At 44.4% G+C, this 25,762-nt stretch overlaps 1 protein-coding gene across 4 annotated transcripts in view; it reads left to right on the forward strand.

Annotated features, from left to right (window-relative positions):
* Sbno1 (strawberry notch homolog 1) overlaps positions 1-14,328 on the forward strand; it is a 58,489-nt gene extending 44,161 nt beyond the window's left edge. For 3 of the 4 annotated variants that reach the window (XM_057763811.1, XM_057763813.1, XM_057763814.1), the window contains 7 exons: positions 2,941-3,087; positions 3,167-3,261; positions 3,336-3,428; positions 4,355-4,492; positions 5,032-5,108; positions 7,299-7,492; positions 8,484-14,328. In XM_057763811.1, the coding sequence (XP_057619794.1) occupies positions 2,941-3,087; positions 3,167-3,261; positions 3,336-3,428; positions 4,355-4,492; positions 5,032-5,108; positions 7,299-7,492; positions 8,484-8,626 (887 nt within the window). In that variant the 3' untranslated portion in view covers positions 8,627-14,328. The remainder of the gene's footprint in view (positions 1-2,940; positions 3,088-3,166; positions 3,262-3,335; positions 3,429-4,354; positions 4,493-5,031; positions 5,109-7,298; positions 7,493-8,483) is intronic. The other variant, XM_057763810.1, reaches the window with a different exon arrangement.
* Positions 14,329-25,762: the final 11,434 nt, after the last annotated feature.

Genomic DNA, 25,762 nt, shown 5'->3' on the forward strand with positions numbered 1-25,762 from the left:
AAAAAAAAAAAGGACAGTATTGCAAAAGGGTGTCCTGTTTGGGCTGTAATCCATTTGCTTAGGTCCCTATTGGTGTCATTGGTTTTGCATTCACATGGACTGTTTTCCCCCAGATGGTTATTGGCAGTGACCTAAATCATTCTGGCTAGAGCTTGAATTGCCCTAAACCTACTGATGTGGCAATAGCCTCTTTTTAAAAATCTCACTTATTGGGCTGGAGAGATGGCTCAGTGGTTACTGCTCTTCCAAAGGCCCTGAGTTGAATCCACAGCAACCACATGGTGGCTCAGAACTGTCTGTAATATCTCTTCTGGCCTGCAGGCATACATGCAGGAAGAACACTGTATAGATAATAAATAAATAAACCTAAAAAAATTTATTTACTTAGTTATCTTTGGTGTATTTACTTATCTTTCTGTCTGTCTGCCCATCCATCCATCCATCTATTGAAGGGTAGGGTCTTTCACTGTCTCCCTGACTGTACTGGAACTTGCAATGTAGACCAGGATGGCCTTAGAACTCAAAGAGGTCCATCTATCTGCCTCTGCCCTTGAGTGTTCCTTGTTATTTTTTAGATAGGCCCTTGCTGCATGGGCCAGATTCACCTTTATCTCACTCTGATAGAATCTAGGCCTTGAATCTCTTGCCTTAGCCACATGAATAACTGGGATCCACCGTGTGCCCTTGGGCCAAGCCTATAATAGAATTTTTTTTTTTTTTTTTTTTTTTGGTTTTTCGAGACAGGGTTTCTCTGTGGCTTTGGAGCCTGTCCTGGAACTAGCTCTTGTAGACCAGGCTGGTCTCGAACTCACAGAGATCCGCCTGCCTCTGCCTCCCAAGTGCTGGGATTAAAGGCGTGCGCCACCACCGCCCGGCGTATAATAGATTTTTAACCCCATATTATAACTAACTCTGGCATATGATCAACCTGGTCAGGAGTTTACTGTCATCTGGTTTTGCTTTGTTTTTTAAACAGCCCTAGAGCTCTCTATGTAACCAAGGTTGGCCTTGAATTTAGAGCAATCCTGTTGCCTTAGCCTTCCAAATGCTCTGATGTAATTTAAGTTACCCTGTCTGGCTAAGATTTAAAGAAATACTGAATTCATGTGTAGATGAAATTTTCTGTCCCAAAGCCATTCGGTCCCAAAGAAACACACAGAGGCTTATAGTAATTATATAAACTATTTGTTCTATTAGCTCATGCTTATTATTAACTAGCTCTTAGAACTTAAATTAACCCATAATTCTTGTCTATGTTTAGCCATGTGGCTTGGTACCTTTTCTCGGTGAGTCAGTCTCATCTTGCTTCCTCTGTGTGCCTTGGTACCTCTTCTCGGTGAGACACTCTCATCTTGCTTCCTCTGTGTGCCTTGGTACCTCTTCTCGGTGAGACAGTCTCATCTTGCTTCCTCTGCATCTGATGACTGCATCTCTCTGCCTTTCCTCTTCCCAGAATTCTCTTTGTCTAGTCACTGCCTGGCTACTGACCAATCAGTATTATTAAATTAATATAAGTGATAAAACCTTACAGTGTCCAAGAACATCATTCCACAGCGTCCATGAGTTAGACAGATTGCACACAGCAGTTAAGGGAACTTGCTTCTCTAGCAGAGGACTGGAATTGTGTTCCCAGAACTATTACTTACATTGGTTAGCTCACAGTCATCTATAATTCCGTCTTCAAGAGATCCAATACGTTCTTTGATCTTTGAGGATACTGGGCTATCATGCACATTCTCCAATACAGACAGATACACATAAATAAGTCTTTTGAAAAGTAAATGAATCCAGGAGCAGAGTTCAGACATAAATAGTTTTTCAAAGGTCCAGGGCATTTCAGTTGTGTAGCCAGGATGAAGACTCAAAATTTAGTAATTGATCTTGGAGTTAAAATTTAATGTTGGGTAGCTGGGTGTGGTGCTTTTAAGTCTGTAACCAAGCCCAGCATTGGGGAAGTTGAAACAAGATGGAGACTGTGTCTCAAAAAAGATTTAGAGCCAGCAATACTCTGCAGTTAAGAGCTTGCAGAAGATCTGAGGTTGATTTCCTGCTTTCATGTACACATACCCTCACCCAAAATGTATAATTAAAAACAAATATTGAGGCGGTGGCAGAGGCAGGAAGATCTCTGAGTTCAAGGCCAGCCTGGTCTACAGAGATGGTTCCAGAACAGCCAGGGCTACAAAGTGAAACTCTGTCCTAAAAACCCTAAATAAATAAGCAAGCAAACAGACAAATTCACTGGAGTGATGGTTTAGTGTTTAGGAGCTCTGGTTGCTCTTCCAGGTTTGCTTCCAGCACCTACAAGGTAACTGCTATGTCCTCTTCTGGCTTCTCGGGCAGGCACATGGTACAAAGACACACATGCAGGCAAAACACCCATACATAGGAAGTAAATATACATTCAGATAAATCTGAGTGGGGTAGTGGTAGTGCATACTTTTAATCCCACTGGGGAACAGAGGTAGGTGGATATCTATATGTGAGTTCAAGGCTGCTATGGTCTATAAAGTGGGTTCCAGGACAGCCAGGACTGTTACACCGAGAAACTCTGTCTTGGGGAAGAGATAAATAAATAAATAAATAAATAAATAAATAAATAAATAAATAAATAACTAAATAAATAAATAAATAAATAAATGTAATATAGTACAAGATTTGATGTTGGTGAACCAATATTCTTATATACTAAATTATATTTGTAGAAAAGTAGAAGGTACAAAAAGTCAGTTTGACTGTCTTAAGCTTGTGTTGCAACTGTTAGTGTCCAAAGTTGGGAAGGGGCAGGTTCAGTACTAGAGCCCTATACTCTAACAACACTGCAAAATTTGGGAGGAAGACTAGACCTGGAAGTGAGACTTTGGAGGTTTGCTTAGCTAAGGAAAAAAATTAATTTATATAAGAATTCATGGAAATTTTCATCTATTCTTGTCATTGCAGACTATAACAATATAGGAAAATTCTTAAACAGAATTCTGGGCATGGAGGTACATCAGCAGAATGCATTGTTTCAGTATTTTGCAGACACGCTTACTGCAGTTGTTCAGAATGCCAAGAAGAATGGAAGATATGACATGGGAATCCTAGGTGAGTAGGGACACTCTCATGCTCTCTGTGGTCCTTGTCCAAGTGTCTCCCCACTTATACGTCTTGTTTCTTTCTGAAGATCTGGGTTCTGGAGATGAGAAGGTGAGGAAGAGTGATGTAAAGAAGTTTCTGACTCCAGGATACTCCACCTCTGGCCACGTAGAGCTATACACAGTAAGTCTAGAAAGTGCGTGTTGCTCACTAGTCCACACACATGAGCTGCATTCCAATCTCTGTGTCTTTTACAGATTAGTGTGGAGAGAGGAATGTCTTGGGAGGAAGCAACCAAGATTTGGGCAGAGCTGACAGGACCAGATGATGGCTTTTACTTATCACTGCAAGTAAGAATTGGAATTTCTTCAAAGTGTTATCAGGAATTAACATGCTGCTTCTTGTTTTTTTGCTGATTTTTGTGGCTTCGAGTTTTTTTTCTTTGTGAGACAGATCTCACTACGTTGCCCTGACTTGTCCTGTAAAAATCTCTTTGTCAGTTAGGCTAGCCTTAAATTCACAGATCACTGTCCATCTGCCTCTGGAGTGCACGATCATGCCTGGCCCACTTTAACCATTAAATTTTTTATTTATTATTGTGTATGGCTGTGAATGCCATATCAGGCTTAATTTTACATATATAGAATATTTTGCTTCTATGAGTATCTGTCTAGCGAAGTTTGTCTGGTGCCCACAAAGGCCAGGAAGGGCATCAGATCCCTCTGGAACTGGAGTTACATACAGACAATTGTGAGCCACCATGAGGGTACTGTTAACCAAGCCCAGGTCCTCTCAACCAGTGAGCCATCTTTGCAGCCCCACACATTCTCATTGTAAAAACAGTTGTATTTTTCTGTATTGTGGTGGGAGCATTAGGCAGTTAGAGTGTACTCCTATGATCTCCTATGATCTCCTCTGATCAGTGAGTGGCCTTCTCTCAGGTTAAAACCTTAAATGTAGGCTTGTGGTTAAATACATTTAGCAGTTTTTGTCTTTTTTTGGTTTGGTTTGGTTTGGTTTGATTTGTTTTTTGAGACAGGGGTTTCCTATGTAACAGTCCTGACTCTATTGGAACTCACTCTGTAACCAGGCCGGTCTCAAACTCACAGAGTTCTGCCTGCCCTGCCTCCTGAGTGTCGAAATTAAAGGTGTGCGCCACCTCCACCTCATGCTGTTGTCGTTTGAATTAATGAATTTGTTGCTGTGATGTTATGATAGAATATTTTTAATTGTGTAGGATCAAATTCTTACTTTTTTTTAATTGTTCTTTTAATAGATAAGAAACAACAAAAAAACTGCAATCTTAGTTAAAGAAGTAAACCCTAAGAAGAAACTATTTTTAATTTACCGACCAAACACTGGGAAACAACTCAAATTAGAAATTTATGCTGATCTGAAAAAGAAATATAAGAAGGTATTTTCTCACACGTGGTGTGTGAATGCTTGCTTCATGGTAGGGACCTGTGTTGGCTGCAAATCCTGGGCCCAAGGATGGTGATTTTATGATAAGAGCAAGTATTCTTACACATTGCTGTTGCAGTTTTGATGTTACTGCCTATTGAGACAAGAAGAGCATGACTTTCCATGCCCAGGGCACAGTGCAGTGGTTTAGTGTGGGGAGGTCCTTCCTACCAGCTTTTGATTTGTCGTGAGCATGCTATATGTTTTTATCCTACACATTTCCAGAAAATAGTCAATGTCTGTTTTTTCCAACGTTACTTAACAGACTTTCTCAAAGTATTACCTCAACCTGTGTGGAAGTAATTGTATTCAACTAGCTCTCTGCACGCCTTATCTCAGGAGGGCCTCAGTTAGCAGTGGTGTTTACATTGTGCTGCGAGTGGGGGCTAGGGTTTCTGGTGAAGATGATTTTTTTTTTCTTGACTGCTTCTGGAATTAGTAACCAGGTCAGGTGTTCAGTTGTATCAGTGGGATTTTGCTTTGTCTTTGCAGGTAGTCTCTGAAGATGCCCTGGTACACTGGCTGGATCAGTATAATTCCTCTGCAGACACCTGTACTCATGCATACTGGTTAGTGCTTTCATGTTGCTTCACATATTTTTTTAAGTATAATCAAGATTGAAAGACACCTATTTTTTGTGTGGAGCAGTGCTGAATCTCTCTGTGTACCCTTGTGATTCTATTCCATGTACCTCCCAAGTTCAGGAGCATGAGCTGCAATGTCCCATTTTTATTCTCTATGAGTATATGATGGTGAGCAAATGAGCAACTTGTCATCAGATGATATTTAGAGACCTGCCATGGTAGTCACGGCCTATAATCCCACAGTTGGGAAGTTCAAAGCCATTTATACAGGAAGTTGAGGCCAGCCTAGGCTACCTTGAGACCCTGACTTAATAACAACAGATAATGTGTAGGTAACATTTGTGGACCAGGCGCTGTTGGAGGGGACACCTGCATTTTCTTCATGCTTTGTTATTAGCAAGGAGCCAGTGTCTAGCAGCATAGCCTTAATTACCATCTCTCTGATAGAAATTGTTTATCGGTCTTTTTCTCCCCCTCATTCCCTCTTAACTCTTAATATTTGATTGATTGACTGATTTTTTTTTTTATTCTTTTTTAATGATTTTTTTTTTTTGAGGGAGGGTTTCCTTATGTAGCCCTGGCTGCCCTGGAACTCACTGTGTAGACTAGACTGGTCTTGAACTTACAGAGGTCTGCTTTCCTCTGCCTCCCCAGCGCTGGTATTGGGCATGTGCCACCTCTGTCAGGCTTTTTTCCTTTCTTTCTTTTTCTTTTATTTACTTATTTATTTATTTTGAGTCAGGGTATCTACTCTAGTTCATGCTAACCTGGAAACTTATTCCCAGGCCTTAAATTTGACTTCTTTCTTATTCTCCTGAGTACTGGGATTATAGGTGCTCGTCACTGTGTCCCCCCCTTTTTTTTTTTTCTTTAAAAAACAAAACATAAAACCTTACTGGGTAGGCATGGTAGTTCATGTTTGCAACCCCATCATTCAGGAGAATTCAGACTTGAGGCCAGAATGTGCAGGACCCTGCTTCAATATAAACAAATGAAAAGAAATAAGGGGACTGGAGAGCGGGCATGGTGACACAAGCCTTTAATCCCAGTACCTGGGAGCAGAGGTAGGCAGATCTCTGAGTTTGAGGCCTGCCTGTTCAGCAGCCAGAGCTACACAGAAAAACCCTGTCACAAACAAAAAGGCAGAGGTTGGGGGCTGGAGAGATGGTTCAGTATGCCTTCTGCTCTTCTAGGAACCCAAGTTCAATTACTCGCACCAATGTCAAAGGGCTCAACTGCCTGTAACTTAGACAAGCTCTAATGGCTCCCATGCTGCCCTCTGACCCCCTCAGACACTGCAGCATTATGATTCACTGACACTATAGAGGCAGAACACCCATGCACATAGAAGTAAACATAAAATCTCAAAAAGTTAATTGAATATTTATGTGTGCACATACCTGTATAGCACTGGTATGAGGCACACACGTGGCAGTCAGAGGACAACTCCATCGCTTTTCTCCTTCCACTTGTATTTAGATTCTGGGACTTAAGCTCAGGTAGTGCCTACTCTGCAAGAGCCACCTCTCCATCCATTTTATTTTTATTTCTTTCTTTTTTTTTTTTTTTTTTTTGGGTTTTTCGAGACAGGGTTTCTCTGTGGTTTTGGAGCCTGTCCTGGAACTAGCTCTTGTAGACCAGGCTGGTCTCGAACTCACAGAGATCCGCCTGCCTCTGCCTCCCGAGTGCTGGGATTAAAGGCGTGCGCCACCACCGCCCGGCCATTTTATTTTTCTTAAATTTATTTTACTTTGTAATTTAGGTACATCTGTCAACCGGGAAATGTTTGGCTGTACTATAACCTCCCTTTTCTCATTATCTTAATCCCTATATTTATCTGTGTTATTTATGTTCCAGTTATTGTGTCTTCCACTAGTCAGACTTGAAGCAAACACTAGTGCTTCACTGACACAGCTACAGCTGGCGAGTGAAATGGGACATTGCAGTGTCAGAAGTGTGTAGATAGTAACCAAGTGAGTAGGAAGGCCATTCTTGAGTATAGCTGAACTTGCAGGAGTAATTGTGACATGTCAGATTTGGAAAGGATAACTTAGCCCAGGGGATGTCCTAGGAAAAGGTCATAGAATTATTTTCCACTTGATACATGGCTAGACTTTGCAGATTGCTCATGTGTATGCATGTTTCTATACATATTTCTCCTTCCGTGTTTCCTAGGCGTGGCAATTGTAAAAAAGCAAGTTTAGGATTGGTATGTGAGATAGGTCTCCGTTGCCGTACATACTATGTGTTATGTGGCTCAGTTCTGAGCGTCTGGACAAAAGTGGAGGGAGTTCTGGCCTCTGTCAGTGGCACAAATGTGAAAATGCAGATAGTGCGGCTAAGAACAGAAGATGGACAGCGGATTGTAGGTAAGCTTTTTTGTTTTGGTTGTAGGGGGCAAATCAGATCCACTAACACCCGGCTAGCCTGATTTTTGTCTTCAAACTCATGTGCCTGAATCTCCCACTGCCACTCCCTCAGGTGCTGGAATCACAGGCAGGTTCCACCATAGCCAGTCATACTTGAGCCTTGTAGTGGACGCTGTGATCTGGCAGTAGTTGTCTCTGGCACTGCTCTCAACTTCTCTTGCCCATTATTCTCTGCCACTCTCTGCTCTGGAGATGACATACTCTCTTTCCCAGGGTGCTGCAGTGAGACTGTGTAGCTTCAGGCCACAGCACAATGGCGAGCTTTGAGTCCTGCAGAGGCTGGGGCAGCAGGCTGGGTCAGAGCACTGTAGTCAGCTATAGATGTCCTACAAGCGCACTTGTTGCTACACTGTTCCTTCTGACCACCTTTCTGTGTAGTGGGAAGACTACTTCCCAGTTAGTGAACTTTTTTCCACTCAGGTAGTTGTGGTTGTAAGTTTCACATAAATGAGTTTCCAGTTGCTTGTTTTTTAAAAAAGAAAAAGCACACTTAGCTGCTACATTGAATTCAGATTTCCCACAGAGTAGAACTGGGATTCCCTTAGCTAGTACCTGTGCCTCCACTTTCCCTTGTACTGTTCTGTGTCCATCTCCACCTTTCTCGCTGATTAGGGTGTACACTTTCACCCTTTTTCTTTGAGTCATTTTTGAAGAAGGCATGGTGTCTATAGGGCTGATGAAGCTGTGCAGTGGTAGATGGGAAAGTGGTGTGCTGCATACTTAAGTTTCTTCATCAGGAGATGGTGTTACACTGGGAGCGTGCCTGCATGCATGTGTGCACATCTGGGGGTCTCTTGGGAACAGCTTGAGTCCAGGGTTTTGCCTATGTGGTTTCTGGGGGAGGCTGGTTTGCAGTCCTCTGTTCAGGTGTACTTACTATACAGTGGTTTCTGCTGGACTCTACTTCATAGATTCTTCTTGCTAATTACAGGTTTGATCATTCCAGCAAATTGTGTGTCTCCTCTTGTAAATCTCCTGTCAACTTCAGACCAGTCTCAGCAGCTGGCGGTCCAACAAAAACAGCTGTGGCAGCAGCATCACCCACAGAGCATCACCAACTTGAGCAACTCGTAAAGAGCAGCAGCTTCCACATGGTGTTGAATGCTGTGAGAGCATACCACTTGCATAAAAATCAGGGACAGTTTCCAAAGAATTCTATCTTTTTTTTTCAGTTGTGCTCTCTAGTTAATTTGGGGTGGGGACGGGTTAAGGACAAACCTGGAATAGGCAGCAACGCTGACAGCAAGCAGAGTGGAGGGTATATGTGTCTTTCCTCTTGCTTCCTTGGGGCTGCCTGTGCGCTTTTACTTTGGATGAGCAGAGTGGATGTGTGTGTGTGTGTGTGTGTGTATGCGTGCGTGCGCGCGTGTGCATATGTGTCAGTCTGTCTGTTAATGCTACAAGACCACACTTGGTTGAAAATGCTTGGAACTTCCCAAACTGGCTTTACTCTTCCTTTCTACAGTGCTCAGGGTTAACACAGTATATCCTTGTCATTACTGTGGGAGTTCCCCAGATGCATGTGTTCCAAGTCTCTAAATACAGAATATATATATTGGTTTCTTTTCCAACTTAAACAATGTTTCCTACAGCATGAAGTGAAGGGTTACGTGCCATGCATTCAGGTTCTTTTGTAGCTTTTGTTGACAGTGCATGTCTTTGAAAGCATGTGTAATCACGATTACCACAGAAGTCACATGGAGAGAAGCATTGAAGATGTACAGCACTGGGTATTGTATTTCTAGTGTTTACCTGGGTGTTGCTTCTAACCCTCAGTCCTGCCCACTCCTCCCTGTCCCAGGTTTCTTGTCAAAGTAGTAAGTACATACCTTTTTTTGTGATGAAACTCTTTAAAATTTTATTTTAATGTATTAATAGTATTCCTAATTTGTGCTGCAAAATGGCTATGAGCCTTTTCGTAAGTTATGTTTTCCTTAACTTAAACATCGTTTTAGGAAGGAGTATGATTGGCTTCCATCCTGCACACAATCTTTTTTACTTCATTATCTGAATCTGCTTGGTCATTCAAACCGGAAACCGTACTTGAGTTGTAAACTAGACAGTGAGAAAACACTTGGCTTCTGCTGTATGTTGTTGTTGTTACCCAGTAACTTGAATATTGTTTAATGTGCTGTAAGACATTGTAGAGATTATCTCCAGCTGTTAAAGTGGTAATGTACAAATGTGAATAGACACTTATCTACAACATGGGTAAGTTTGTTTCGCCTATGATAGATGTTTATAAAAAACAGGGGACAGTTGGTCTTTTTGTTTTTATTTTCCCAGCCTCCCCTTCCCCCATTTTTTTCTACCCTTTTTTTTGCTTGCACAGGTTGCACTATTGAAAAGTTGAGATTGTATAAATCTGGTTAAAAACTACAAGATATCAAAATCTTGTAGATGTTGAATAAAAAAGTTATTGTACTAATGAAGTGGACTCTTGTTTAGGCCCTCACTGGGGACTCCAGGCATAGATAGCAGGGCTCTGTAGAACTCGGTGTGGCCTTAGCCTTCCAAGGTAGCCTTAGAGTCTGACTGAAGCCCCTTCCTAAAATCTGAAGTGATCTTAAGGACCGGGTAAATGATGGTACTTTTGAATGTTTTTCAAGTTGAATTGTTCTCTTTGTAACTTTTTAAACTTCTCAAAAAATTGGGTGAGGTGTTGTGTAGTGACAGAAATCTGATGGAGCGCCTGGGGCTCTCATTCTCTCCAGTTTCTTTGGTTAAGTTTATTGTGACATTATTTCAGATTTATTTATTCTTAGTGCCTCAAAGAACAAATGGAGACTGGTTTCTGTTCTTGGGCACATTTTGCCCAGTGGATGCAACTTTTATCCTCATTCCATGTATCTCAGGCAGTGATCTCATGAGCATCAAGCAGTATCCCTTCGTAGCCTAGATTCAGCTGGCCACCCAGAGTAGAATTGTGTCCCTTTCACAGACTCTTAGCTTTTGTTTTTGAACTGGTGGACCATTCTGCTTCCTTTGGCATATTAAGATAAAACCCTAAGGAAGGACTTCGTAACTTAATTCACTTTTTCCGTGTGACCAAATTGTAGAGGATGGGAAAGATGCTGTGTTGTAGGCTGTTGATGCCAGTCCCCTCGTATGTGCAGATGGCTGTTTGGTGGGTCCTGACTTTTCTGGTGCTTTCAGAGCAGCGCCTACCGGATTTCTCTAGCGTATGGTTAGTGGACACCTCACCCAGTGATGTCACTATGACGTGCTCTTGAAGCAGCCAAGTCTTGGTAAGGGGTCTGTGTTCTGTTCATCATGTTGTTTAGTAAGAAAAGACCCACAAATACTAGGTGTGCAAGGGCCCTTTCAAAGCAGACTGAAAAGGCAAGTGGTGTGGGAGAGCGGAAGCAGAGTCACCTCTGCCCACTGCAGTGTTTGTGACACCTGGGGTTGGTACCCAACCCCTCTGGAAGGGAGCAAGCATGTGCTATCTGCACCATGCCCCTACAAAATCATTACGTCTGTTTCAGTCACTAGGAAAGCTCCAGCATTCAAGGGTTTCCTGTGTCAAAATTCAAGTCTTTTCAGCCACTGTCATATAAAGTGGGTACAGTCTCCCACAGGATCTGAATACCACGTCTGTGTCCAGGGGCCTCACTTAACTCTACCCAGAGGAAGTCCTGGGCCTCTGTGATGCCTTTTCTCCCACTTAAGCAATAGAGCTCTGAGCAGCAGATCCTATCGTTGACCATCAGTGTTTTCAGAGTTTACACTCCCCATCATGCTGAAAATCACTCCCAGGTTCCATGCTGCTCAGGTATTCTTGCTAGAGAGGTCATGGCTCCCTCCCCTAGCAACCTCTGTGCCACAAGCTTGCCCTCTTTGTGGTCAAGTCAGACAGCTGTAGGTGCAGAGTCAGAGAAGTATTAAAGTGTTTATATGAACACAGTTATCAGAAGCTAAGCAGGTTGAGCAGTTCTCTCTTTTTGCTACTAAATTGCAGACCTGCTTTCAGTGTCTGCTTTTTCCTGTGTGTATAGATTAGCAAAGACTTGTATCCAAAGCACTGTAGTAGCTGTAGTGTGTACATACATGTATTTATTCTTACTCAGCACTTAAACCTTTTTGAGTTGCAACAATAAACCTTGTAATTTGCTTTGTCTATGGAGAGAAAAGTTGTAGATAACTCTGGAGGAACTAAGTATTTTAGAGCCACAGTTTTGGCTATGCCTCTGGGACATTTATTTGCTAGTCTCTATACCATGTTATTAGAATAACTTCCGAAAAACCAGAGAAGGGGAACAAGGACACATCATAGAACTGTCCTCCACTTCCCATATTAGCACAGGGCCCCTGTGGCTCACTTTTGAAAGCAGGTAGAACATTCTCATCCCGTGAGACTTTATCCAGGAATCCTGGTTTTATAGAGGGATCTTTATGGGCTCTGGCACTCACTAGGAATGATGTCCCAGAAAAGCTGCTCTTAAGCCACACAGTGAATGTGTGGAGGCATACTTATGGCAAAAGAAGCTGTGATGGTGTTTGTTAGCGTCCTTCCTATGTGTGTGGACTCTGGTGAACAGTATACACACCACATAGGTGCTTTGGCACACATCTTCCCTGTCATGCAGCGGCTAAGACAAAAACCATTTGCAAGAAAATCTCTCACAAGACTGGCCGTCTAAGGCAAATGGGTCCTGTAAGTAAGAGAAACATGGAGATGCAGCTTGACTAGGTGGCAGTTTTTCTGAGTGCCCACCCTCTGTTGTATGCTGTACTTATATATGTACATATGAGTGTATAGAGAAGCAGAGTTCTTCTACATTTCAAGTGTAAATCTTGTAAATCGGGACCCCAATTCACTCGTTTTTGCACCCCCTCTTCCTTTCCCTCCTATTTATTCTTTTTTGGACCTCCATACGGGCATCTTAGTGCTTTTCTTTCCCAGTGTAGGAAACTGAGTCAGTGGTTGTGTTTAGAGCTCAGCTCTGCCTCATGGCTGTAGGAGTCCAGCTGTCCACATTTCTGGCTGTGCTGTCTTGGGCTGTACCTAAGTGCCACTCTTGATCTTGTCACCGTGTGACTGGTTGTGCTTTTTGTTTTCTAGAAGCTGTAGTGAACCTGCTCTTTTCCTATTTAAGAAAGAAAGCAAAACCATTGCTTCTCTAGACCACCCTTCAGCTCCTTAGCAGCTTGGCTGACTCCTGCCTTTATTGAGGCCTGCTCCAGTGGTTTGTGGCCTGGCTACAGGCTTCCTATGTATAAGAAGTTGGATTTCTGTGACAAGCAGATGACTTTATGGCAAACACCAGTAATCTGATTTTTATATAACTGGTCACAAATGTTTCTAGCGGTCAGATGAGCTTAGTACATGACAGATGACCTCAGAAAACAGTTGTCATCCCTTCTACAACAGCCTTCAGCATATATGACAGGTCCGTGTTAGAGTCTCACCCCTGCCAGGAAAAGCTGTAAGCAGAGAAGCTGAGCTTTGCGGGGTTGGTGCTGGTACTGAAGGTGTAGTGGGGTCCTGGAGATGGTGCTGACCTTCACCTAGGGGGCAGGAGTGGGGTTTTATTGACAGACCTTTGTACCCTCAAAAAATGTCCTCTGTAATTTCTCAGGAAAGATTTCAGTGAATATTCAGTTTGGTAGACTTGATGACACTTTGAAAATTGCCTACATTTGGCTGAGTCTTTGGAACTTAGTTGTCGTGATTGAAGATCTGTCAAAGTGCTCCAGCAGGAATTCCCCCCTTACCCTATTTCCCTTTCTTTGGTGCCTGAGACATAGTTGACCTGTGTCCTGCAGCAGCAGCCAGCCATGTGCAAGGGATATGGCAGGGTACAGTTAGAAGCTGTACAGCAAACAGTTAGCTGTGAGATACACAGTGTGGAGAAAGAAGAGGCTGCCTTTTGGGGTTTTTTGCACTTCAGGCCGCCTTGGCTAAGGGACAGCATGGAAATCCCTTGGGGAGAGCTAATCTGGCCCTTCTGCTTCTGGCCCTCTATCCCAGACCCCACCCCAAGCATCTTGTAAACCTGTGCAGACAGATGCATACGGAGGACCTTGCTGCCATGGCACTGACTGTGGCGCTCAGGAGGGTAAAGAAACCTGAGCCGCTCCTGGCTTACTTGATGGGATGAAGGAGCCCATTTTCTTTTTTTAACATAGCACAGTGCAGCTTCACCACTCTAAAAAAAAAAATCACCGTTCATAGTTTTTACTGAATTTGCAAACTACTATTACTGCTTCTCAATCAACCATGTGGGGTGGGAGAGGTGTACTGTGTCTCTGCAATAAAACTTGTGCCAGGTTCTACCTCCTTGTGCAAAGGGTATTTTATATGTAGGCGCTGGTCTTTCTCATCTGACACGGTGCGTCTGGGAACATCTGAAGGAGTCCAAAGACCTGAAACAGAGAAGGGTGTAAACTCTTGGGTGGCTTCTGTTGTCCTCAAATTTTCTCTTGTATTGCTGCTCTGCACAGGAGTGTCCATCCGAATGAAGGCTAAATGCTGTTCCCATGATGCCACACTGCTGCCTTCAGCCTCTCCTGGGAACCTGTTCCTGAGTGTCCAGACCGAGTGCTGCCGTCATTTTTATATGTAACTTTCAAATTCAGTCTCATGCAATACAAGTGTATCGGCTTCACTGATCAGAGTTCATTCACCCTCTACTAGAAACACTCAGTCTTCACACTGAAAGAACTCTGTATTTAGGTTTTGGTTGTGGTTTTGGTTTTCATTTTTGTTTGGATTTTGTTTTCTGTTTTTGTAAAATTCTTAAATAAAATTAAACAATTAAATATGCTTTTCTTTCTGGTGTTGTGTGGTTTCGGAGTACCTGTTGCACTGTGTCATTAACCTCACTCACCTCAAAGTCTGTTGTCCCTTGACAGGAGTTTTTATGTTGGCACTTTGAAAAGGTCAGGTGATAGAATACTTGCCTAGCGTGTGCAAAAAGGCCTGTAACCACAGAGGCTAAATCATGGAGGGCACTATAAGGTGGGTGTTGACTTGCCTGTGTGCTAATATTGGTTCATTCGGTCAGCCTGGGTTGTGACACTGGCTGCAAAGGCACAGGCAAACAGCAGCCACAAGAGGTTGGGGCTTCAGTGCTCAGTGGTTAGACTGTACCCCGGAGCTGTCAGTTTGAGTCTAAGCAGGGAATGTGGACAGTGAAACATGTCTGTGGAGCTGAGCAGGGAGTGTGGACAGCGAAACATGTCTGTGGAGCTGAGCAGGGAGTGTGGACAGCGAAACATGTCTGTGGAGCTGGAGCCGGTGCTCAGTGCTCTCTAGGCTGTCTGCTTGGTCAGAACTGTAGTTTTCAGGTGAACTTTCTCTGTTCATAAGAGATGAAATTCTCTTCAGAGTCCAATTTTTATTAAATTGGTGCCTGAAATAGTTACATAGAAAATGTTTAAACAATTGGGGACTCTTTGTGTTCCCAGTTTGGGATAGCTCATGGGTAGGGGCAGTTTGCAACAAGACCTTGTAGGAATTAATGGAAACTTGTCAGGAATACCCACTGAGGGTCCTGGAAAGAGACCAGTGAGCTACCATGGGAGAGCAGAATGGAATGCTAGTACATAGGACAGAAGAGACTGGGGACCATGCACGTGAATGTGCATTGGCGCGGGAGTCTCATCTAGTTAGAGAATTGGGAGTGAGAGTGGTTTCATGTGCCAGTGGGTCACTTGTGCTCTGTGTGTGTGTGTGTCTTGTGTGTTACGCATCTCAGCATTTTAAAGTCCTCATAACAAGTTCAAGTTTCTTGCCCTCAGCTCACAGATGAGGCGAGCACAGAGGTCAGAGACCTACAAGTCTCGGTGCCTACTTAATTCAGTGCCTACTTAAGTCAGATGTTGAATGCTGCCATTCATCCCCTCTGCCAAGAGTGGAAGGGAGAAGAAACTTGGAGCCAAGGGTAGATTTTTTATTATTATTACTTTTTAAGATTTATTCTAGGAAAAAAAATGTAAAAAAATTTATTCTAGGAGTTAAGAGATGGCTCAGCATTTAAGAGCACTGACTACTCTTACAGAGGTGCTGAGTTCAATTCCCACCAACCACATAGTGACTGACAGCCATCCCTAGTGAGATCTGGTGCCCTATTCTGACGTGCAGGGAAACAGAACACTATTTATAATAATTAAATCTTTTAAATAAAAGATTTATTCTGGGGGCTGGAGAGATGGCTCGGTGGTTAAGAGTACCGGCTGCTCCTTGTGTTCAGTTCCTAGGACTCACATAGCAGCTCAGAGCTGTCTGTAACTAGTGCCAGGGGATCTGATGCCCTCAGGCAGACTTGCATGCAGGCAAAACACCAATTTTCATAAGGATATATATATATTTTACTCGTCTGAGTGTATACATGCTTCCATACAAGTACCCATAGGCTAGAAAAGGGTGTCAGAGCCCAGGGAGCTGGTGTTGGTGCCAGTTCACTGGAAGAGCAGAAAGCATTGGCTCTCGCTTGTCCTCCCTCCCTCCCTCTCTTTCCTCCTCCTTTCCTGCTTCCCTCTCTTGCTCCCTCCAGCCACCTCACAGGCGGGGTTTTAGAGTCTAGATTACAGGCAAAAGCCTATATTCCCAGCACTCAAAAGGTTTAGGAGAATTGCTGAGGTTTCAAGGCCAGCCTGAGCCACATGGTATAACCCTGTCCTCTGAAGCCAGTGTTTTAGAGCATGGCTTTTCTGAATGGGGGCTGGGGGAGAGGGCAGACAATCTGGGTGCAGTGGTACAGGCTGGTTGTAATCGCAGTACTCCAGAGGGAAGACTGAATTAGAGGGCAGCTTGGGCTGTATGTGTAATTTGAAATGTGTGAGAATTTAAAATTTCTACATGTTGTGATGTGTTTAGGGGAATTTAATCTGGCACATACATGTCACAGCATTAATTGAACCTGGCAAAAGGAATATTAAATTTTTTACTCAAAACTTTAATGTGAGTTTGAAGACAGGAAATTCTGATGTTGCCCATACCTTTAATTCCACAGAAGAAGGTGAATCTCAGTGAGTTTCAGGCTAGCGTGGTCTACATAGCTAGTTTCATACCACCAAGGGCTACTAATGAGACTGTTCTTAGTAAAGCCAAGGATGTCCCATCAGGTAAAGGTGCATGCCACAGAGTTCCCAGAAAATCATCCTCATGTGCACACAACCAAATGATAATGAATTTTTAAACAGTTTAAAATGTGATGCTGGAGAGATTGATTGAGGCCAAGAACACTGGTCACTCTTGCGAAGGACCTGGGTTTGCTTCCAAGCACCCACATGGCAGCTCACAGCCACTTCTGTTCCAGGGGACCCAATACTCTCCTCTGACCTGAGGCCACCAAGCATGTACTGGCAAGCAAAACACAAGTAGTAAAGTTTTGTTTTGTTTTTTATCTTTTGGTTTTTTTTTTTTTTTTTTTTGCTGTGTAGCCTGTCATGGAAATTGCTCAGTAGACCAGGCTGGCATCGGACTCACCAATCCACCTGCCTCTGCTTCCCGAGTGCTGGGATTAAAGTCGTGAGCCACCACTGCCCCGCATAAAATAAAATTTTGAAAAAAAATTTTTTATTATATATATGCCTGCCTGCGCACAAGATGTCATAGATGGTTGTGAGCCACCATGTGGTTGCTAGGAATTGAACTCAGGACCTCTGGAAGAGCAACCAGTGCTCTTAACCTCAGCCAGCTCTCCAGCCCTGGGGGTGGGGTGGGGGGCGACTTTTAAGAAAAGTTAAAAAGTGGGGACAGTGCAATGGGCAGCAGATAAAAGTAACTGCCAGTCTTAACAGCCTGAGTTCAATTCTGAGCCTCTGTAACAGTGAAGATAGCCTGCTTCATCCACATCCTTCATACAATAAGGTTTTTTTTTTTTTTTTAAGCCAGGCAGTGGTGGCACGTGCCTTTCTTCCCAGCACTCAAGAGGCAGAGGCAGGTGGATCTGTCTTTATGAGTTCAAGGCAATTTGGTCTACAAAGTGAGTTTCGGGACAGCCAGGACTGTTTCACAGAGAAACCCTGTGTCAAAACCAAAAAGGAAAAAAATTCTTTTCTTGAGGTTTCTTTGTAGCTTTGGAGCCTGTCCTGGAACTCACACAGTAGACCAGGCTGGCCTTGAACTCACAGACATCCTCCTGCCTCTGCCTCCCAAGTGCTGAGATTAAAGGCGTGCGCCACCACTGCCCGGCTAAGTTTTTTTTTAAATGTAGCTAATAAATTTGATAACCTTAATCCATGCCAAAAAAGGAGGAGGAATAATTGTCCCTGGATTCTCGCCTCCCAGCCCAGTTTCTTGCAAAGCTTCTTGCTGTTCTTAGGAAAGCAAACTGTTCCTCTCTCTTTTATAAGCATGTTTCTTTCGCCCAATACTTTGAGCTTTGAGCGTCATCGTTTTGCAGAAGCTTCTCCTGCCCACTGTTTGGCTAAATGACATGGCTTTCTTTGTACATCGTGTGTATTGACAGCTTGCCTACTTGGGGGTTTTCCTTCAAATTTTAATAAAATTGACCTTGAACTTCCTTTGAAGAAAAATAGTAGCAATTACACACAAGTGATTTCCAGCATTTGGGCGCTCAAACCAGGAAGCTCTTCAATTGGACTTTAGCATGGGCTACATAGCAAATTCAAAGCTAGCCTAAACTACATAAAAACAATCCCTGTCTTTAAAAAGGAAAGAAAGAAATGCTGAGTATCTCCGTGGTTGAGTGCTTGCTTAGCATATTTGAAGCCTTTGGCTCAGCCCCTCGTACCACTAAAAAGGTACAAAATGATAATTACTTGAACTTTTATTAAAATAACTAGCCTAATCTTCATATTGAGCTTTCTCCATTTTTGTGTTTGCGCCAACTTATTTACTTTGACCTAACCCCCTTTAGTATTGTGTTCCCCACATCTACTTTCAGCCTCACTTTGGGTGCCCTGGTCTAAGTAGTACTGTTACCCTAATCATTCTTGGTGATAGTGGCCAACCTGGTGATGGTGGGTTGTTCAACAGCGTGCCTCGTCTCACTGGCCATCTCTCAGGAGTGACACACTTCTTGAGCCTCAGTGGTTTGCCCGTAATATCTACAGACATTCCCTGATGTCCTCTGAGGGACAAGATCACCCTTGCTTATGAGCCACTGCCCTAGAAGCAAGAGAGAGTGTGTGTGTGTGGTGTGTGCCCGCACTTGAGGGTGTGCATTCACAGAGGACAAACCTGAATAAAGGGCACCACCCCTGAGAGACAAAATAAAACAAATGTTCTCTGCTGAAGGTTGGAATGTGTACAATACAATTTCCATAAGTATGAATATTTATCAGCTAGTCATTTGAGAGCATGATGTAAAGAAGCCATCTGTGGAGGCCTTTATGGAGATAGAAGCTAAAAGAAATGTGCAAAATACTTATTTTTAGAGTCCAATTCTCTGAAAGCTGCCCACTCGGGGTGGTGAGTGCTCTCTAGGTTAGGAGAAGTTACAGCCCACCATTGGCCCCAAAAAGGCCAGTAAGTGGTGTTCAATATCAACCAAGATAAGATGGCTGGCTAGGGGAGTCTTCCATGAGTCCTGAATATTGAATTTATTTTTATTTTATTTATTTATTTATTTATTTATTTATTTATTTATTTATTTATTTATTTATTTATTTGGTTTTTCGAGACAGGGTTTCTCTGTGGTTTTGGAGCCTGTCCTGGAACTAGCTCTTGTAGACCAGGCTGGTCTCGAACTCACAGAGATCCACCTGCCTCTGCCTCCCGAGTGCTGGGATTAAAGGCGTGCGCCACCACCGCCCGGCTTTGAATTTATTTTTTTGATTAGGTGTGTCTCGGGGGGGGCACATGGTGAGAGGTTTGTGGAAGTCAGAAGTTGGCAATGGGTCTTCTCCATTGCTTTCCACCTCTGTGTGAAGGCAGAGTCCCTCACTGAAGCCAGCTGGCCCTGAGATCCCCTCTACTCCCATGTGCTAGGATGGCAGGAAAGTGTCTCGCCCACACAGCATTTTTTTGTGGATCCTGGGAATTCAAATACTGGGCCCTCAGCCTTGGACACAAGCGTTTTTCCATGGAGTCGTCCTCCAGCCCTTATTCTTGATAGACGAGAAGCTGGTGAGAACACCCGGGAAAGAGGCTACTCTTCAGGCTCCTGTCGTCAAACCCTTGTCCCCTGACCATGCTGACGTTCCACTTTCTACAGTTGAGGGAACTTCAGAAGGTAGGGTTTGATGTGATAGAGAAATGCTCTATCCATTCCCTGGTCACCTTTGGTTCCAGGTAAGGTTGAAGTGTGTGCCATGAGTCACCAGAGAAACCCACAATAGGATCATTAGTTATAGGAAGTCAGGAAATACTCGCAAATTATTGCTGGGATGGAGAGACACTCTAACTAGGAGTACTGGCTGCTCTTCCAGCTGCGTTGGGTTCCTGGCACCCACATCTGGTGACTCACAAGTGCCTTTTTAAAAAATTTTTTAAAAATATTTATTTATTATGTATACAATATTCTGTCTGTGTGTATGCCTGCAGCCCAGAAGAGGGCACCAGACCTCATTACAGATGGTTGTGAGCCACCATGTGGTTGCTGGGAATTGAACTCAGGACCTTCGGTAGAGCAGACAATGCTCTTAACCTCTGAGCCATCTCTCCAGCCTCTCACAAGTCCCTTTAAGTCCAGCTTCAGGCCATTCAATGCCTCTGGCCTCTGAGTAACCTGTACTGTATTTGGTGCACCCAGATGTACACCGTACATTTAATTAAAAATAAGTAGGTGAAGGCAACATCAGTCTGCAGCCACCTTTGAAGATATGCCCTGCCTAGTGGTCTAGAGTCTTGGAAGTAGGCCCTTCCTCTTAAGGGAACCACTGGTTACTTCTTTCTCTCTCTAGTCCCCTTTCCTCTTCCCTGTGCTAGGCTGGCACCACAGACTACTCTAGAGGGTTGCCTTGTGCTGGAAATGATTCCAAACGATAGGAAGGCCTCTCTAGGCTGTTTGCTTTAGTCAAAAGATACTCAATTTTCTATTTATATTTTAGGTATATATGTGGGTGTCTGTGCATGCAAGTGCAGTACCCGCTGAGGTCAGAGAGAGCATCTGGAACTACAGATTACAAGCTTGGTGAGCTGGGTGCTGGGACCTAAACCCAGGTCCTCTGAAAGAGCTGAAGGTACTTTGAGTCACTGAGCCATCTCTAGCTCAAGGCTGAAATTTTCATTGAAAAAAAAAGGGCAGCTGGGCGGTGGTGGCGGGAGGCAGAGACAGGCGGATCTCTGTGAGTTCAAGGACAGCCTGGTCTACAAGAGCTAGTTCCAGGACAGGCTCCAAAACCACAGAGAACCCCTGTCTCGAAAAAAAAAAAGAAAGAAAAGAAAAAAAAAAGAGCAAACGCGTCTGCTTTGGATGCAGGGAGTCCAGAAGATGTATAGAAGTCTATCTTGTAGAGGAACGCTCATGAGGCCTCAACCTTACCCAAAGGAGCGCAGGCACTAAGGAACACTGAGTGGGGGAACAGTCTTCCCCAGAGAAGAGCATGGCAATTTGTTAGGGGATGGATGCAACCCTAGGTTCTGGAAGAGCTAAGGTGACTCTGGTGGGCCCCCAGAGTCAGAGCAGCAGCCCAGTAAGCATTTGTTTCGCTAGTCTCCATGCTTTAAGAAGGAGCAAGCTTGGGGCTGGAGAGATGGCTCAGAGGTTAAGAGCATTACCTGCTCTTCCAAAGGTCCTGCGTTCAATTCCCAGCAACCACATGGTGGCTCTTCTGGCCTGCAGGTATTATGCACAGACAGAAAAAAAAAAAAAAAAGCAAGCTCTGTCCTTTTTTTTTTTTTTTTTTTGGTTTTTCGAGACAGGGTTTCTCTGTGGCTTTGGAGCCTGTCCTGGAACTAGCTCTTGTAGACCAGGCTGGTCTCGAACTCACAGAGATCCGCCTGCCTCTGTCTCCCAAGTGCTGGGATTAAAGGCGTGTGCCACCACCGCCCGGCCAAGCTCTGTCCTTTAAGGGCAGAAACAGCTCACTGGGTTCAGGGGCTTTCCACCAAACCCAGGGGTCTGAGTTCATCTCTGGAAACTGACTGACTCCTCCTAGGAGAGTTGTCCTGTGGTCTCCACATGTACCCTTCTCATCTGCACAGTAAGTAAACGTCAAACATTTGGGTTTAGTGGCATGCACCTCCTTCACCCAGGTTGAAAGCCAGCCTGATGTGGCTAGTTCAGTGCAGGTTCAGAAGAGCCACCTGAGCCCCGGAGGGTTCTGACTTGTCTCCTCTGTCCACTTGTTCTCTCGCTACACTCTGCTCTCTCCAGTCACCTCTTCTACCCAGCTCCAGATGTCTCACTGAGATGCCCATCAAACTCAGGAGGTAGACATTCTAGACCATTCTATAAAGAGAGACACTGTCATAAGTGCCTAGATAATAAGACTGGAGTGAGTTTCATATAGTCACTGTTTAATTTTATATACATAATTAAATAATGCATATATCTAGTTTCTGCATACTTTCTCCTTTAAGACAGGGTCCTACTATGTAAGTACATGCTATATAACTGGCCTAGAACTCACCATATAGACCTGGCTGGATCCCACAGAGATCTGCCTGCTCCTGCCTCCTGAGTGCTGGGATTCAAGGTGCCTGCCACCACTGCTGGGAGTCACAATTTCTTGTTTGGTGCTATAGAAGGAACCCAGGCCCTTAGCGTATGAAGAGTCTCTGGTCTGTGCCACTGTGACCTTATTTGAAGAGACAGGATTTCACAGATTTAATGAAGGATCTGAATGTGGCATTGATCAGAGTGGCATGTCCACAAGCCACACTCCTTAAAAGCTTCGATAAAAGGCCCAGCCTGCCAACACCGAGACCAGAGTTCTGGCTTCCAAAGCTGTGAGAAGGCAGCCATAGTGGCAGGACAACCCTGACAAAGCAGAACATCTGATGTGGATAGCCCTTGGAAGAAGGGGAAGGGGCTGGAGAGACCACTCAGCAGTCAAATACCATTCTGCTTTTCCCGAGGACCTGAGTTTGATTCCCAGCACTCACATCAGGGGTGCACAAGCGTCTGTGACTCCAGTGCCGGGGATCTGATGACTCTGACCTCCATGGGTATCTGCACTCAGTATGTGCACAGACCCACATGCAGACAGACACATGTCATTTTAAAGATGAAGAACATGGAGGGAACTGGTCCCCCACAGAGGTAGGTATTCTGGTCATGCTTGTTCTTGATCTCGGAGCACATGGAATTTGAAGCTAATGATAATATTTCTCCAAAAACTAAGGATCAACAAAATCGCTTAGCTGGTAAAGGCACCTTTCATGCAGATTGACAACTTGAGTCCTGTTATCAGAGCCTGGATAAAAATCTGTGGTGGTTTAATCCCAGCCCTTGGGAGGCAGAGGCAGGCGGATCTCTGTGAGTTAGAGGCCAGCCTGGTCTACAAGAGCTAGTTCCAGGACAGCCAGAGCTGTTACACAGAGAAATCCTGTCTCAAAAAACAAAACAATAAGCTGGGTGGTGGCGCGCGCCTTTAATCCCAGCACTCGGGAGGCAGAGGCAGGCGGATCTCTGTGAGTTCGAGACCAGCCTGGTCTACAGAGCTAGTTCCAGGACAGGCTCCAAAGCCACAGAGAAACCCTGTTTCGAAAAAGCAAAAAAATACAAAGAAAAACTAAAGTCTCTGTATTGTTGTTGGGGAGCTGGCAGTCCTACAGTAAAGTCCGACTGCACTTGAGAAAGCTTGTCACACCCTCTGACCTCTGTGGGAGCGCTGTGGCACCCATGCACACACTCCCTCAATAAAGGAGGGGCTGCAGAAACCGCGCCCAAGCCAAGGGGTTCACAGAAGCCTGTACCATACCTTCCAGGTGATCTGATGCCTTCTTCTAGCCTCTAGAGGTACCTGCATCAGTGTGTGCAGACTCTCCCTATATCCACACGAATGCACACAGAGTTAAAAATAATTTTTTGAAATCAATGGAAGGCTGTGGCATAAGCATGTACATTCTCACATTAAAGAAAAAGAAGTGGGGGCTGGAGAGATGGCTCAGTGGTTAAGAGCATTGCCTGCTCTTCCAAAGGTCCTGAGTTCAATTCCCAGCCACCACGTGGTGGCTCACAACCATCTGTAATGAGGTCTGGTGCCCTCTTCTGGCCTGCGGACACACACACAGACAGAATATTGTGCCAGAAGAGGGCACCAGACCTCATTACAGATGGTTGTGAGCCACCACGTGGTTGCTGGGAATTGAACTCAGGACCTTTGGCAGAGCAGGCAATGCTCTTAACCACTGAGCCATCTCTCCAGCCCCATAAATAAATATTTTTAAAAAAGAAAAAGAAGTAAAAGTATTATCATAGCACATGATCTTTTATTGTTGTTTCCCCCTCCCCCCAGACAGGGTTTCTCTGTGTAACCCTGGGTATCCTAGAACTCACTCTGTAGACCAGACTGACCTCAAATTCAGAGATCCACCTGCCTCTACTCACTGAGTGCTGGGATTAAAGGCCTGCACCACCACCGCCTGTCTTAGGGCATGATCTTATACATAGCATATGTATAAGATTCTAGCCACATGCTATTAGAGCAAAATGGCTCCAAGAATGGAGCAGCTGCAGGTTCTACAGGAAGACCAGGCTAGGCTATTGTAACTAAAGGTCAGCTAACTCCATTATGTATCTTTTTGGTTCCGTACCTGGAACCTACGTAGAGGGAAACAATTCATGAAGTGTCCTCCACTCTCTGCCCCTGTGCTGTGGAACACTTGTTGCTCACATACACAAGAATACGTTCTTTAGAAATTCAAACCTACAATGACAATTCCAGGGGATAGAGGTTAAGGTCACTAACTGTTCTTGCCGAGGTCCAGGGTTCAGATGAAGCACCAATCCTAGTTAGCTCATGACTCCCTGTAACTCCAGCTGCAGGGGGGTCTCAGACTCTTCTAACTTACTCAGGCACCTGCACTCGCGGACACGTTCATAACTGAAAAATAAAAAACCTCTTTCTTAAAGAAAAAAAAAAGGTGCCGGGCGGTGGTGGTGCACGCCTTTAATCCCAGCACTTGGGAGGCAGAGGCAGGTGAATCTCTGTGAGTTCGAGACCAGCCTGGTCTACAAGAACTAGTTCCAGGACAGGCTCCAAAGCCACAGAGAAACCCTGTCTCAAAAAACCAAAAAAAAAAAAAAAAAGGTTGCTTAGCAGTGGTGGCATTTGCCTTTAATCCCAGCACTGGGGAAGCAGAGCAGGTGGATGGATCTCTGTGAGTTTGAGGCCAGTTTGGTCTATAAGCAAGTTCCAAGACAGCCAGGGCTACACAGAGAAACCCTGCCTTGGGAAAAAGAATAAAAGACAGAAAGAGGGTCAAGAGATGGCTCAGTAGCCAAGTACACACAGTGCTATATCTGAGGACTGCAGTTTTGTTCCCAGCACCCATAGCAGTAACTCATAAATGCCTAGAACTCCAGCACTGATGGAATCAACGCCCCCTTACGGCCGTCATGAGCACCTGTATACATGTACACACACATAAATCTTATTTATTTACTTATTTTTAAAGATTTATTTATTTATTATGTATACAGTGTTCTGCCTGCATGTATGTCTGCATTCCAGAAGAGGGCACCAGATCTCATTACAGATGGTTGTGAGCCACTATGTGATGGCTGGGAATTGAACTCAGGACCTCTGGAAGAGCAGCCAGTGCTCTTAACCTCAGAGCCATCTCTCCAGCACCCCTCCCCCCCATAAATCTTTTTAAAATTCAGTTTTTATATACAGGTGTTTGCATTTGCCACCTATGTGCAGCACCAGTGGGGGCCAGGAGAGGGCATCAGATTCCCTGAAACTGGAGTTACAGATGGTTGTGAACCACCATGTGGGTGTTGGGAATCACACTTCGTTCTTTAGAAGAGCAGCCAGTGCTCTTAACCACTAAGCCATCTCCAGCCCAAAAATAAATCTTTTTTTTTTTTTTGGTTTTTCGAGACAGGGTTTCTCTGTGGTTTTGGAGCCTGTCCTGGAACTAGCTCTTGTAGACCAGGCTGGTCTCGAACTCAGAGATCCGCCTGCCTCTGCCTCCCGAGTGCTGGGATTAAAGGCGTGCGCCACCACCGCCCGGCTCATCTTTTCTTTTTAAGATTTATTTTTGGGCCGGGCGGTGGTGGCGCACGCCTTTAATCCCAGCACTCGGGAGGCAGAGGCAGGCGGATCTCTGTGAGTTCGAGACCAGCCTGGTCTACAGAGCTAGTTCCAGGACAGGCTCCAAAACCACAGAGAAACCCTGTC

This window comes from Chionomys nivalis, chromosome 3, assembly GCF_950005125.1.
Source record: "Chionomys nivalis chromosome 3, mChiNiv1.1, whole genome shotgun sequence".
In the NCBI taxonomy this organism is placed as follows: Eukaryota; Metazoa; Chordata; class Mammalia; order Rodentia; family Cricetidae; genus Chionomys; species Chionomys nivalis.